Raw genomic sequence first — 13,999 nt, 5'->3', positions numbered from 1 at the left:
CCCCTGGCACTCTTGTAGATCTGAGAGGATTTGATAGATATAAGCATTATTATGGCTTAATCTTGCCCTCTGGTCGGCTTTTTGCAATATTGATTCCACATATCCAGCCCTCATCAGATCTACAGGGAGTAGGGGCTAGGGAGTAGGGGCTAGGGAGTAGGGGCTAGGGAGTAGGGGCTAGGGGTGGATTTGGAATTTTGCACAAGTCTGTCTATTGCAGTTGGAGAAAGGTTGATAGTATATTTTGGGGATTGGGACCCATTCCAACATGTTGTCTTGTCTTCTGTGTGGTCTAGGGAGGCGTACCCAGTGAACTCCCACCCTGGATGAAGTTCCTGCAAGGAAAGTTGGCAAATCCAGCCACACCGCTAAATATCCGACTTTTCATCGCAAAGCTGATAATCAACACAGAGGAGGTGAGGCTACCCATCCTCTAACAACATCTGCCAACAATATATTTTCTCCCTGAGTTTACCCTTCATCATTCCCATTTTTCCCATTTGTATTTCAAATCAAGATTGGCAGGTGTGGTTCCAACATACTGTTCCTGATATTTCTGATGGTTCTGACGCTGTTGTTCTGCAGGTTTTCCGTCCATACGCCAGGCTGTGGCTGGGGCCGCTCATACAGCTGGTGGTCTCTGGGAACAACGGGGGTGAAGGGATCCACTTCATGGTGGTGGACATAGTGGTCACAGTGCTCTCCTGGATTGGCCTGGCCACCCCCAAGGTTCTTTCCCGTGTCTTCTTTTCACCCCTTTTCTCATTGAGCTACACTCTATATACAAACATATGTGGACACCCCTTCCAATTATTCTGCTACAGTTGCAAAAAAAAGTATGTGAACCCTTTGGAATTACCTGGATTTCTGCATAAATTGGTCATCAAATTTGATCTGATCTTCATCTAAGTCACAACAATAGACACACACAGTTTGCTTTAACTATTAACACACAAACAATTATACATTTTCATGTCTTTATTGAACACACCATGTACACATTCACAGTGCAGGGTGGGAAAATTATGGGAAACCTTGGATTTAATAACTGGTTGACCCTCCTTTGGCAGCAATAACCTCAACCAAATGTTTTCTGTAATTTTGGACCATTCCTTTTTACAAAACTGTTTCAGTTTAGCAATATTTCTTCTGTTGAAGACATTCTGTTGTTGATTTACTTCTGTGTTTTGGGTCATTGTCCTGTTGCATCACCCAACCTCTGAGCTTCAATTGGCGGACAGATAGCGTAACATTCTCCTGCAAAATGTCGACAAACTTGGGAATTAATTTTTCTGTCGATGATAGCCAGCTGTCCAGGCCCTGAGGCAGCAAAGCAGCCCCAAACCATGATGCTCCCTCCACCATACTTTACAGTGGGGATGAGGTTTTGATGTTGGTGTGCTGTGCCTTTTTTTCTCCACACTTAGTGTTGTGTGTTCCTTCCAAACAACTCAACTGTAGTTTCATCTGTCCACAGAATATTTTGCCAGTAGCGCTGTGGAACATCCAGGTGTACTTTTACAAACTTCAGACATGCAGCAATGTTTTTGGACAGCAGTGGCTTCTTCCGTGGTGTCCTATGAACACCATTCTTATTTAGTGTTTTACATATTGTAGACTCGTCAACAGAGATGTTTGCATGTTCCAGAGATTTCTTTAGCTGAAATTCTCGGATTCTTCTTATCCTCATTGAGAATTCTGCACTGTGCTCTTGCAGAATTGCCACTCCTAGGGAGAGTAGCAACAGAGCTGAACTTTCTCCATTTATAGACAATTTGTCTCACCGTGGACTGATGAACATCAAGGCTTTTAGAGATACTTTTGTAACTCTTTCCAGCTTGACGCAAGTCAACAATTCTTAATCTTAGGTCTTCTGAGATCTTTTGTTCAAGGCATGGTTCACATCAGGCAATGCATCCTGTGAATAGCAAACTCACATTTTGTGAGTGTCTTTTATAGGGCCAGGCAGCTTTAACCAACATCTCCAATCTCATCTCAGCATGTGTTTACTGTGAACACTGAGGCTGTACCAGCTTTAAGTTACAATTTTAACAGTGGCCAAGTAGGCTTTTGTTTTCTGTTTGATCATAATGTAGGCCCACCAGAGTGGCCTACAATAAAAACAACTATGGAGAAAATGCATCTCATAACAATTTAAGCTGGAAATAGCTGTTCTATCATTCAGCCTACAGTATCAGCCAATGTGTGGTGTTCAATGTAGGCCGACATTCCATGAGACTTTTGACAAAAAAGCATACAGTACAGGGCTTAACCTGTTTATCCACTTGCCCTTCAGACAAGGAGGTGACTGGAAATGTTGTTGTGTTTTGATGCTAGAAACCACTTTATAAAATAAAATGCATTATTATGCCCATACCATTATTACAGAGAATCAGACACATTATCCTACATTATCCTTCTGCCTATTGGGTACCTATTCAAGCCTATCTCAAAATACAACTCTGCCCCTTTAAGACAAAAAAACCCTATACCTGACTCTCATTTCAAAGATAAATGTACACGTTTTGTGCTCTTGTAGGAAGCAATCACTCCCCTATTGCTGACTACACATTATCTATAACTAGGCTATTAACTCACTGGGTATACATGCATCTCTTGGTTTGATCTCAAAACAAGCACATCTACTCATGACCCTGGCTGTAAACAAGCACATCTACTCATGACCACGGCTGTAAACAAGCACATCTACTCATGACCACGGCTGTAAACAAGCACATCTACTCATGACCACGGCTGTAAACAAGCACATCTACTCATGACCACGGCTGTAAACAAGCACATCTACTCATGACCACGGCTGTAAACAAGCACATCTACTCATGACCACAGCTGTAAACAAGCACATCTGCTCATGACCACAGCTGTAAACACAGTCCAGTTCAAAGTTAATGGCACAGATTCATATGGCAATGGTCTATTTGCATATAGGCATTCTGCAGCTCTGATTGGTTATGCCGCACCGGTCTGTGTAGAGTACGGGCTGAGTCGTGCACAATAGAATCCTACTTCGACGCGTTCTACCTACAACATCTCTTGCATAGTTAGTTTTGTTTCGGTATGTTGCATTGAAAGTGTCTATTGTATTGATTCGCTCACAATTGCCACAGTAAAGGGAAACGTTGAAATGGGTTAACTAACAGGGAAAAGTCTAGAAAGTTGAGTGAAGTTCAATCTCGTGTTTCTACGTGGGCTGATATTTCTTCTGAGCTCTGTGCGGTGTTCCCAGCGCGGCAGTCTTGGGCTACTGCACGCTAATGCTCAGCTTAGAGGGAACATTGACCTCAACGCCATCGAACACCTTTGGGATGAATTGGAATGCGAGCCAGGCCTAATCGCCCAACATCAGTGCCCCGACCTCACTAATGCTCTTGTGGCTGAATGGAAGCAAGTCCCCGCAGCAATGTTCCAACATCTAGTGGAAAACCTTCCCAGAAGAGTGGAGGCTGTTATAGCAGCAAAATATGGACCAACTCCATATTAATGACCATGATATTGGAATGAGATGTTCGATGAGCAGTTGTCCACATACTTTTGGTCATGTAGTGTACTTCCAATACAGTATTGTTTCTCCTACTATGATTTTGCCCCCCCCCATGGGGGAAGTGTTGCATTACAGTCTTTTTTTTTGTTGGTATCCCAGGGCAACACCAGAGATGAAGTCCTGGCCAATCGTCTGCTGGAGTTCCTGATGAGGAACAGCTTCCACCCCAAGAGACCCGTCTTCAGACACAACCTGGAGATCATTCGCACTGTGGTGGAGTGCTGGAAGGACTGTCTGGACGTGCCCTACAAGTGAGAATGACCCTAGTACAAACATTTCATTTCCTTTCCCACTGATTTCCCCAAGCTTTTGAAAACCTTCTCAAAAAAGTGAACTATCCTTTTAATATCAACATGTGTCCTCTTTCTTCTTTGTTGCACAGCCTGATCTATGAGCGTTTCTGCGGCACAGACCCAAACAGTAAAGATAACTCAGTAGGACTTCAGCTGCTGGGCATCATTCTGGCCAACAGCCTCCCTGCCTATGATGCCAGGAAGTGTGATATCGAGTACGACAGGTAAATGGGCAACCTGTGTGTCTGTCTGTCGAGAAAGTAAACGAATGCATCAGCTGATTAGATTGATGATGAGCATGATTGTGGTTATGATGATGAAGATTATTATGATGAAGTTGATGATGATGATTATGGTTATGATGATAGTGGTTATGATGATGAGCATGATTGTGGTGATGATGATGAAGAAGAGTATTATGGTGGTGGTGATGGTGATGATTGTGGTGATGATGATGATGATGAGCATGATTGTGGTTATGATGATGGTGGTGGTGATGATGATTGTTATGATGATGATGATGATGACTATTAGTATTATTAGTAGTAGTATTATGGCATTATTTACCTTACTATTGTTGACCTTATTTTACCTGGTAAATGTGATTGAAAACCCATTCCTCCATTGTGAGTGTTGCATTGAATGAGGGTACTGAGTGTTTCAGTGAATAAGGCCTGACTATGTGAAATGTGTTGCAGGTATATCCAGTCCCTGACCAACAACCTGGCCTTCACCAGATATAAGGAGGTCTACTCTGCAGCCGCTGAGATCATCGGTCTTATCTTGAAGAACATGACTGAAAAGGACAGTGTACGTTAACTTGTCCTCTTGATAATCCTAAACCCAAATGATGGACTTTATTGACTTTTTATTTGAACATGATTCCACGTGTTTTTTCTTTCTTTCAGCAACCTGATGCGTCGCTGCTCAGTCTCACTGTAAATGAATTAAAAGATCTGAAGAAAAAAGACCTGGATGACAAATTCATTATCTGCTTGAGCAAAGTTTCCAAACACTTCCCTCCCTTTATGGACCGGTAAGAGTAGTGTTTTTATCTTGTAACTTCCTGAAACACCATGATCTAGTAAGCTAGTTCAGCCCAGGTCCAAAACTGAAGTAAATCATTTAGCTAATTCACTGGATACAAAATTAACTGGGCTAAGAGTGAAGCTGCACTCCTTCACTGTCGTACATTTCCGACTTACTTCGATAATGCTCCTTTTGTTAGGAAATGGTAAAGATTACAAATATTTGTAGATAAACATCGGGTCACCTCGATTAGAATGGATTCTGGAGGAAGACTTCCTGGCTGGTTTGCTCTAATCATATCTGGGAAATTTACCCAGTTATTTTGATACGCAAGGCTACTTTCTAAATACACAAAGCAGCTTTATGAGAGTTTGTAAACATTTTTGCTGTACTGTTTACACCTGTTTACACCTGACTTAAAATAATGTGTGTTTGTGTGTGCGCGCACACTTGTGTGTCTATATTAGGTTTGTCAACGTAGTGTCCTACCTGCTGCCGAAGCTGCACGGCATGTTGAAGACCCACTGTCTGGAGTGTGTTTTCAGCCGGGCCGAAGTCATCCCAGACATCTACCTGCTGCTGAAGACCAAGGGATTCGACCAGATCATGGCCCACAGGTTTGCCCCCTACACACACACACACACACATATATGAGGCCTGGACTAAAAAGCATGGTCAATTGGAGAATCTCCAGTGTAATGGCTTTTTAGTCCAGGACCAGCCTTAATCAGTGTCAGACATAAACTCCGGTAGAAACCACATGACGTTGTTGCCGTTCTCCTAGGGATGAGGTGAGACAGAGAGTGTGTCTGGACATCATCCACAAGATCCTGGCCAAGCTGAAGCCAGCGGAGCTCCAGGAGGTCCTGGGAGCCGTCACAGCATTCATCTCCCACCCCTCGCCGGCCTGCAGAGAGAGGATGTACGACATCCTCATGTGGATTCAGGATAACTACAGGTTGGTACAGTGCTCATTTTAGGACAGCCTCGCCGCATTGATTCAATCACCATGCCTCACGCTTACATAACAAAGGTTTAGTTCCTGTTTGGGCCCCACCACTATGCCTCCTATAATTGCTCTAATGTTGATGCTCAGGAAATTACAGACAGAATGATTGTGAAAGGCTAACGAAGTCATTTGTTTTCAGTGATGTAGAGAGTCAGTCTGACAGTGTTTCGGTGGAAGTGTTCAACGAGGCAAAGGAAACCCTGCTTCAGGGACTTACCGATGGAAACCAGGGGCTGCAGTAAGTACTTATCTTACATGTGGCATAAAAGTAATTTCTCACAAAGTAGTGTCTGTAGCATTCTGCCTCCCCTCAATCTGCAGGCTGTACGTGCGTAACTTCTGGAGCCACGAGAAGCGCCTGTCCAAAGCCACCCTGGAGCGCATGCTGGTGTTGCTGCACTCTCTATACTCTAGTCGCATCGAGGAACACTTCCTCAGTCTGGCCACTAACCTGCTCCTGGAGATGACCAGCCAGAGTCCAGACTACACACGCAACATGTTTGAGTACCCGCTGTCCGAGTGCAAGTTCCAGGTCAGGAGACTGTGACCACCGTAGAAATCAAATAATTTATTTCTAGATCATTCTTTCAAGAAGTTATTTTTAGAACATTCTATTTCTATGAAGTGACTAATATAGGCTTCAGCCTGCAAAGAATGCCCATTTTGATAGATGTACTTTAACAAAACAATGTGACAGAAAAGTACATTCAAATGTATCTTTTCAGGTTTATAACATTTAAATGTGAATTCCACACATGATCACGAGAGACACAGACATCTACTACTGTGGGGAAATCTGCAATAAGACTGTAGAGCAAAGTGTTTTGATGACGTTTTCTCTCTCTTCAAGGACTATGTGATTGATTCGAACTGGCGTCTCAGGAGCACCGTCCTAACCCCGATGTTTGTGGAAACTCAAGCCACACAGGGAGCCACGCAGGGCCTGGAGAGCTCCACGTCTCAACCAGGGACCGTGAGGAACCAGCTCCGAGCAACTCAAGGCTCACTGGAGTTCAGCCAGACTCAAGCTCCAGGTATGTACGTCCCCTTTCCTTCAAAAAGCCTTTGAAACTGAGATATTCAGTTGGTTGGGGTATGGGTGTGAGTTAGCTATGACTAACTAATTGTTAGCTATACATTTGAGTTAACTCTTTAATAGTGTTTAGCATGCTTGTGTTTTTTGTGTGGTTACGTGCGTTTTACATTGTTTTGTTTCCCTGTATTTCAGGCCGGCGCTCCGCCTATAACTGGTTGACCGGCAGCAGCGTGGACACCCTGGCTGAGTACTCGCTGTCCTCTGAGTCCCTTTCCGCTCTACTCGTGTTCGACAAGAAGAAGCCGGCTGCTTGGAGGCCCACCGGGGACGGCTTTGGCACCAGGCGCCTCGCCTCGCCTTCTGACGAGGGTGACAGCCGCAGCAAAGGCTAGTCTCTCAAGTTTCATACCACCATTTGTTGTTATTCCTTTTGTTTTAAAAATGACAACACAATAGTCTCAGAATGAACATGGACCAGGACATAAAGAATAAGAAACAGATTTTTTTTTGTTTTCATTGCAAAGAAAACATTTTTCTCCAAATGTTTTCCGTTGTGTGCACTTATGGATACTGTATGTCTATCAGCTGTCAATGTCCTGTTTGTCTGCTTCCCTTCAACAGCTCAGAATGAACAACGCGCCGACATCCTGAGGCTGAGGAGACGCTTCCTCAAGGACCAAGAGAAAGTCAGCTTGGGCTTCGCCAAGAAGGAAATACGCCACCAAAGACAGGAGAAGGCAAGCGTCAAGAAAACCCCTTTTTAAGTGAAGGAGTTATACACAGAGTGTACAAAACACTAGGAACCCCCCCCCCCCCCCTTGCCTTCAGAACAGCCTAAATTCATCGGGGAATGGACTCTACAAGGTGTCAAACACATTCCACAGGGTTGCTTGCCCATGTTGACCTGAATGTTTCCCACAGTTGTGTCAAGTTGGCTGGATGTGTTTTGGGTGATGGACCATTCTTGATACACATGGGGAAACTGTTGAGCGTGAGAAACTCCGTAGCGTTGCACTCAAACCAGTGCGCCTGGCACCTACTACCATACCCTGTTCAAAGGCACTTAAATATTTTGTCTTGCCATTCACCCTCTGAATCTCACATAATCCATGTCTCGTGGCTTAAAAATGCTTCTTTAACCTGTCTTAACTGTCTTTAACTTCTCTTCATCTACACTGATTTTGATGTGGATTTAACAGGTGACCTCAATAAGTGATTATAGCTATTACCTGGTTTCATCTGGTCAGCCTGAAAGAGCAGGTGTTCCTAATGTTTTGTACACTCAGTGTAGATCAAATCCATATTTGTTCTGTATTTGTAGTTATCTGCATTTCAATCTTTTTTTGCTTGAGTTTTATGCTGCCATTTTGTCTTCTAACTGGCCGGGTTATGTGTTAACTTAGGACAAGATGGCCGACCAGAGGTTAAGAAAGGAGGCCCAGGTCACTCTGTACCGCAGCTACAGATCCGGAGACTTGCCTGATATCCAGATCCAGCACAGTAGCCTCATCGCTCCCCTGCAGGCTCTGGCACAGGTCTGTCCCACCTCTGGATGGCCACCCCACTGTTACGTCACTTTCATTTACTATACTCACTTTACTTTGGTTTAACATTTCACTTTGGGTAGTAAAAAGTAGTGCTCTGTGTTGTGGGAGAGCAGATCACACATTTCCATCTCATCATTGCTGGACTCAAGTTCTCCTCTACTTCATTTTATTCTAAATGTCTTTCCCCAGAGAGATCCCACTCTGGCCAAGCAGCTGTTCAGCTCTCTGTTTGCTGGTGTCCTGCAAGAAATGGACGGCTTGGAGAAGTCTAATGAGGAGAAGAAGAGGATCAAGGAGGAGCTACTGAGGGATATGAACGGGTTCCTAAGCAAGAGTACCCTTTACTTTCCTCCTTTTGTTGCATGTGTGCAGGTTTGAGACTTCTCATGTTTTTTTCACTGTGTAGAGGATGGTTCAGTTGTTTTAGGTCAGTTATTTTGGTATTATTGTGGAATATTTCTCATATGTTGGCATCTGCATTTGTAACACTTGTATCTCTGCTTCAGTTGTTGGAAGTTTACATACCCTTAGATTGGAGTCATTAAAACTTGTTTTTCAACCACACCACAAATGTCTTGTTAACAAACTATAGTTTTGGCAAGTCGGTTAGGACATCCACTTTGTGCATGACACAAGTAATTTTTCCAACAATTGTTTACAGACAGATTATTTAACAATTCCAGTGGGTCAGAAGTTTACATACACTAAGTTGACTGTGCCTTTAACCAGCTTGGAAAATTACAGAAAACAATGTCATGGCTTTAGAAGATTCTGATAGGCTAATTGACATTATTTGAGTCAATTGGAGGTGTACCTGAGAGTGTATTTCAAGGCCTACCTTCAAAACTCAGTGCCTCTTTGCTTGACATCATGGGAAAATCAAAAGAAATCAGTCAAGACCTCAAAAAAAAATGGTGGACCTCCACAAGTCTGGTTCATCCTTGAGAGCAATTTCCAAACGCCTGAAGGTACCACGTTCATCTGTACAAACAATAGCACGCATGTATAAACACCATGGGACCACGCAGCCGTCATACCGTTCAGGAAGTAGACACATTCTGTGCAAATCAATCCCAGAACAGCAAAGGCCCTTGTGAAGATGCTGGAGGAAACGGGTGCAAAATATCTATATCCACAGTAAAACGAGTCCTACATCGACACAACCTGAAAGGCCGCTCAGCAAGGAAGAAGCCACTGCTCCAAACCCGCCATAAAAAAGCCAGATTACGGTTTGCAACTGTACATGGGGACAAAGATCGTACTTTTTGGAGAAATGTCCTCAGGTCTGATGAAACAAAAATAGAACTGTATTTGGCTATGGTGTATGTAAACTTCCGACTTCAACTGTATGTTGTGGGCGTGCATGTATTATTCATTGCATACAGTAAGAAAAAATGTGATGCATTCACAGAAATACCCAGTGAACAAGATGATTTGCAAGATGACTGGTGTGTGTGTTTGCAGGACATGAGCTACCAGCACAAGGATCTGCTCCAGATGCAGCCTGCAGCAGTGAGCTCCAGCTGCCTGGCCAGCCTCCAGCAGCCCACTGGCATCCTGTTGCTGGAGGAGGGCTTGGTCCAGGGCTGCAGCCCCGAAGAGCCCCCTGCCAAACGGGCCCGCGGCGGACGCAAAGAGGTCCCTCCAGACACAGAGAAATGGATTCATCTGGCAAAGTATGTAACGGTAGTTTGAGGATCTAATAAAAGGGAATCATAATTATAGGTTGGATTTATTTCTGCAGAGCCCTTTTTCAAGTGCTAAACATGCTTTAGCTGTACACACACACACACACACACCTCATCTAATACAGTACTATACATTTGAATTTGATGTGGTATTGTTTTTCCTTTTTATCTCCTCCAGACTCTACAGATCTCTAGGCGACTACGATGTCGTTCGGGGGATCTTTGGCGGCAAGATTGGGACCAAGTCCATCACATGCACTGCTCTGCAAGCGGAAGCCAGCAGCAACTATGCTGAGGCAGTGAGGCTCTACAACGAGGTAATGCATTGGGAATTCAATTCAATTGCCTCATTGAGATGTGATTATTTGTGCAAGTACATGTGTATAAAAGGAATACAGATACAACACCGACATCCAACAAATCAATGTTTTTAAGTTTGCTGGTCCTGGAGTAGATGGTACTCCTGTTACTCTATCACCCCATAGTGTATTATAAGACTTATAAGCATTCATAACAGCATTCATAACAGCTCACCGCTCCTTACAACAGTCATCGTAACTGCATTAAAGGTTATACATGCAGTCATATTGCATTACACACAGGTGGTTTATAAAAAGTGTTACCAAATGTAACACCTTTTAACGTTGATGCTCACGTTGATGTTCCTCAACGCGGCAGGCGCTCAACACGGAGTGGAGTGACGGCGAGCCCACGGACACAGAGAAGGACTTCTGGGAAATGGCGGCCCTGGAGGCATACAGCCATCTGACAGAGTGGAAGTCTCTGCAGTACTGCTCTATCGTCAACATCGACCAGGAACAGCCAGTCAACCTGGACAAGATGTGGGCAGAACCCTTCTATCAGGTAATCCCATCCCACAGAGTTGGATAGAGGGCTTGCCACAAAGCCTGCTTAAGTTGTGCCATTGAAGCCTTTCACCATTTTTTAAGTAGTCAACTGGGTGGGACTTCCTATGGGGTAAGGAGGAATCATAGAATAAATGACAAGCCACAAAATTAGGTATTTGCTTTTATTTAGTCTATTTATAGTATGTATGTACTATATCAAAGCTATCTACAGTAGCAGTTTGCTTTTGTCTTGCACGATGGATTGGATTCATGAATGTGTGTGTTGGGTTTTGACTTGCACGATGGCTTGTAGTCATGAATGTGTGTGTGTTGGGTTTTGACTTGCACAATGGATTGTATTCAGGAATGTGTGTGTTGGTGTCACAATAATTTTCAATCCCAATGATGATAACTAAACAATTATTTAAGCTTTGACCAATCCCCGAGGTTTGTAAGACCCTGGGTTTAATAATAATTAGGCAAAGGTTGGTTCTTTATTCACGAGAATGTTCTGAAGTCCATAATACAAAGACATGTCATTTTATAACTCTCACCCCCCACCTACTTACACGCACACACCGACACACAAACAGTACGGGGATTACACGCACAGACACACAAACAGTACGGGAATTACACACACCGACACACAAACAGTAGGTGGGATGTATCTTTCCCCACAGTTCACATTCCTTGTTTACCGTTCCCTCCCTCCCGAGATTAGAGGGACCTTGACAGCGTCTCTTTCCTGTCGTAAGTTTTTCAAAGTTCCAACCAGGTCAGGTCATGTATAGTTTAATTGTCCTCTGTGTTTTCTTAGTCACACACACATTTCTCTCCCTTACTTGTCTTGACCAAACGTTATTGGACTTTAGTCAAATTATTCTTTATACATTTTACATGTCTAATAATTACGTTAGTCTAATTATTCTTATACGTGTTACATAATCTAATAATTATGTTTCAAGGTGGAATTCTTTAGTCATTACCTTAAACATATAATTTCCCTTATCAGTTGGCTTTTGACTTGCACGATGGATTGTATTCATGAATGTGTGTGTTGGCTTTTGACAGGAAACATACCTGCAGTATATGATGCGCAGTATGTTGAAGCAGCTGCAGCTGGGGGAGAGGGACCAGGCTCTGCTCAGCTTCGTGGACAGTGCCATGAAGGTGGAAGAGCGCAAGGCCCTGCTGGAGAGCCACTACAGCCAGGAACTCAGCCTGCTCTACATCCTGCAGGAGGACTACGACCGCGCCAAGTATTATGCCAACAACTGCTTGCAGGTCTTCATGCAGGTCAGTGGCACCACAAGATGACAGATACTGCTACTGTAGTTACTGCTAGTGTGCGAGGGGGGAAGGATTGTAGGAAACATGGTTAATGTCGATGGAGTAGTGCAGACAGTCAGTTGTCATTTAAATATGGAGGTGCCTGATCACACTCAATCACTCACTCACTTGTTCATTTCCTCTCTCATGTCTCTGTGAAGAACTACTCTAGTGTGGACTCTCTGCTGAACCGCAGCCGGTTGACCATTCTGCAGTCGGTGCAGGCATTGACAGAGATCCAGGACTTCCTCCAGTTCATCACTGGAGAGGGTGAGTGCCCCCCAATCACGCTAATTTTGATCTAAGGCACCATATCATCTTGCTATTTCGTGACCAACTGGGGTTCGAACCCGGGTTACCGGTGTTAGTCCACTGAGCTATCTCGCTGTTTTGATTCACCATAATATCCTGCATAGGTGACAAAATATTTAAAATGTTATATTTATCTCTTTTTGTCGTAGTTTCCATTAACTCCCTACAAAACCTCATTAGACGATGGATTGACCGCTACCCTGACGCCAAAATGGATCCAATGAATGTATGGGATGATATCATTACGTCTCGGTAAGAGTTTTTTTTTAAAGAAGAAGAAGAAGAAGAAACTGTGTCTATATAATGCAGGGTGTGTGGTTTCTTTGTACTGTCAAAATATCCCCTTCTACCTGCCCATGGTCCAGATGTTTCTTCCTGGACAAGATATGCGAGAAGCTCAGCAACCAGGCCACTAGTGACACCATGGAGGTGGACGGGGCAGAGCTGGACCAAGCCCAGGACCTCGACACTATCGTCAAGGACTGCAAGTTTAGTATGAAGCTATGCATGGCTGACAGCGCTTGGAAACAGGTGAGATCTTAGTCTATCTCCCGATGCTCTCCAGAACCGAGGGGCTCCTGCTCACAGCCGAGGCCATGTGTTTTTGTTTGATCATTGTCCATTGTGGATGTCCTCCCGTGGCCACACAGGAAGTGACACATTGCACCTTTTTAAAATGCTTTGTCATTCCAGAGCAACTTCCCTGTAGCCACCAAGCTGCTGAAGGAGCTCCACCGAGAGGCCAAGACTCAGAGAGGCTCACTGCTGCGTTGGGTCCACAGCTTCAGTCGCTTCAGCCACAAACGCAGCCTGGGTCAGGGGCCCGTGGAGCAGATCGCCACCATGCTGAAGGCTATCCCACTGCTGGGTAAGATCATGGATACTTGGAGGTTTGTTATGACCAGTTATGGACTGTTGGGATCAATAGTGTCCAAACCATTGAGCTCCTCAAGTGTAGTAATAAGAACTACATAAATCTTCATTTTATTCAGTGAGCAAGTTTGTTAAGAAAAATGGGTGCATGTTGCCTCAACGTGATATGGTGCAGCCCTTACGTTCAGTCTTGTCCTCTATAGATGACCTTCAGGCCGAGTGCCAGAGTGCCAGCGGCCGTGTTTTCAGAGACCAGAGGATCCTGTTGGGAACGTCCTACCACATCATGGCCTCGGCTGTGAGCAGGAGCCCCTCAGTTCTGGAGAGCATCGGGAGAGAGAAGGCAGACAGAGTTCTGCAGCTAGCTGGGTCTTCCTCAACAGCTAGTCAGCAGAAGGTATACAATTATGGGGCATCATTTGTAACCTGCTGTATTTTTTCCAAAAGATGAATTCCGTGCCACATAAGAA

At 44.2% G+C, this 13,999-nt stretch overlaps 1 protein-coding gene across 1 annotated transcript in view; it reads left to right on the top strand.

Annotated features, from left to right (window-relative positions):
* Nucleotides 1–13,999, top strand: part of prkdc (protein kinase, DNA-activated, catalytic subunit) — a 43,123-nt gene that overhangs the window by 22,734 nt on the left and 6,390 nt on the right. The window contains exons 48-71 of the mRNA XM_021620207.3: nucleotides 297–416; nucleotides 586–729; nucleotides 3,662–3,813; nucleotides 3,945–4,079; nucleotides 4,554–4,665; nucleotides 4,764–4,891; nucleotides 5,352–5,501; nucleotides 5,669–5,842; nucleotides 6,033–6,131; nucleotides 6,215–6,425; nucleotides 6,744–6,927; nucleotides 7,122–7,316; nucleotides 7,551–7,666; nucleotides 8,333–8,464; nucleotides 8,666–8,848; nucleotides 9,941–10,152; nucleotides 10,343–10,481; nucleotides 10,843–11,028; nucleotides 12,087–12,311; nucleotides 12,506–12,614; nucleotides 12,806–12,908; nucleotides 13,022–13,187; nucleotides 13,350–13,524; nucleotides 13,733–13,926. Of these exons, the coding sequence (XP_021475882.3) occupies nucleotides 297–416; nucleotides 586–729; nucleotides 3,662–3,813; nucleotides 3,945–4,079; nucleotides 4,554–4,665; nucleotides 4,764–4,891; nucleotides 5,352–5,501; nucleotides 5,669–5,842; nucleotides 6,033–6,131; nucleotides 6,215–6,425; nucleotides 6,744–6,927; nucleotides 7,122–7,316; nucleotides 7,551–7,666; nucleotides 8,333–8,464; nucleotides 8,666–8,848; nucleotides 9,941–10,152; nucleotides 10,343–10,481; nucleotides 10,843–11,028; nucleotides 12,087–12,311; nucleotides 12,506–12,614; nucleotides 12,806–12,908; nucleotides 13,022–13,187; nucleotides 13,350–13,524; nucleotides 13,733–13,926 (3,744 nt within the window). The remainder of the gene's footprint in view (nucleotides 1–296; nucleotides 417–585; nucleotides 730–3,661; nucleotides 3,814–3,944; nucleotides 4,080–4,553; nucleotides 4,666–4,763; nucleotides 4,892–5,351; nucleotides 5,502–5,668; nucleotides 5,843–6,032; nucleotides 6,132–6,214; nucleotides 6,426–6,743; nucleotides 6,928–7,121; nucleotides 7,317–7,550; nucleotides 7,667–8,332; nucleotides 8,465–8,665; nucleotides 8,849–9,940; nucleotides 10,153–10,342; nucleotides 10,482–10,842; nucleotides 11,029–12,086; nucleotides 12,312–12,505; nucleotides 12,615–12,805; nucleotides 12,909–13,021; nucleotides 13,188–13,349; nucleotides 13,525–13,732; nucleotides 13,927–13,999) is intronic.

This window comes from Oncorhynchus mykiss, chromosome 11 (genome assembly GCF_057628025.1).
Source record: "Oncorhynchus mykiss isolate SJ-2025 chromosome 11, ASM5762802v1, whole genome shotgun sequence".
Taxonomy (NCBI): Eukaryota; Metazoa; Chordata; class Actinopteri; order Salmoniformes; family Salmonidae; genus Oncorhynchus; species Oncorhynchus mykiss.
Note: the sequence above shows the minus strand (reverse complement) of the source record. Positions and strands in the feature narration are given on the sequence as shown.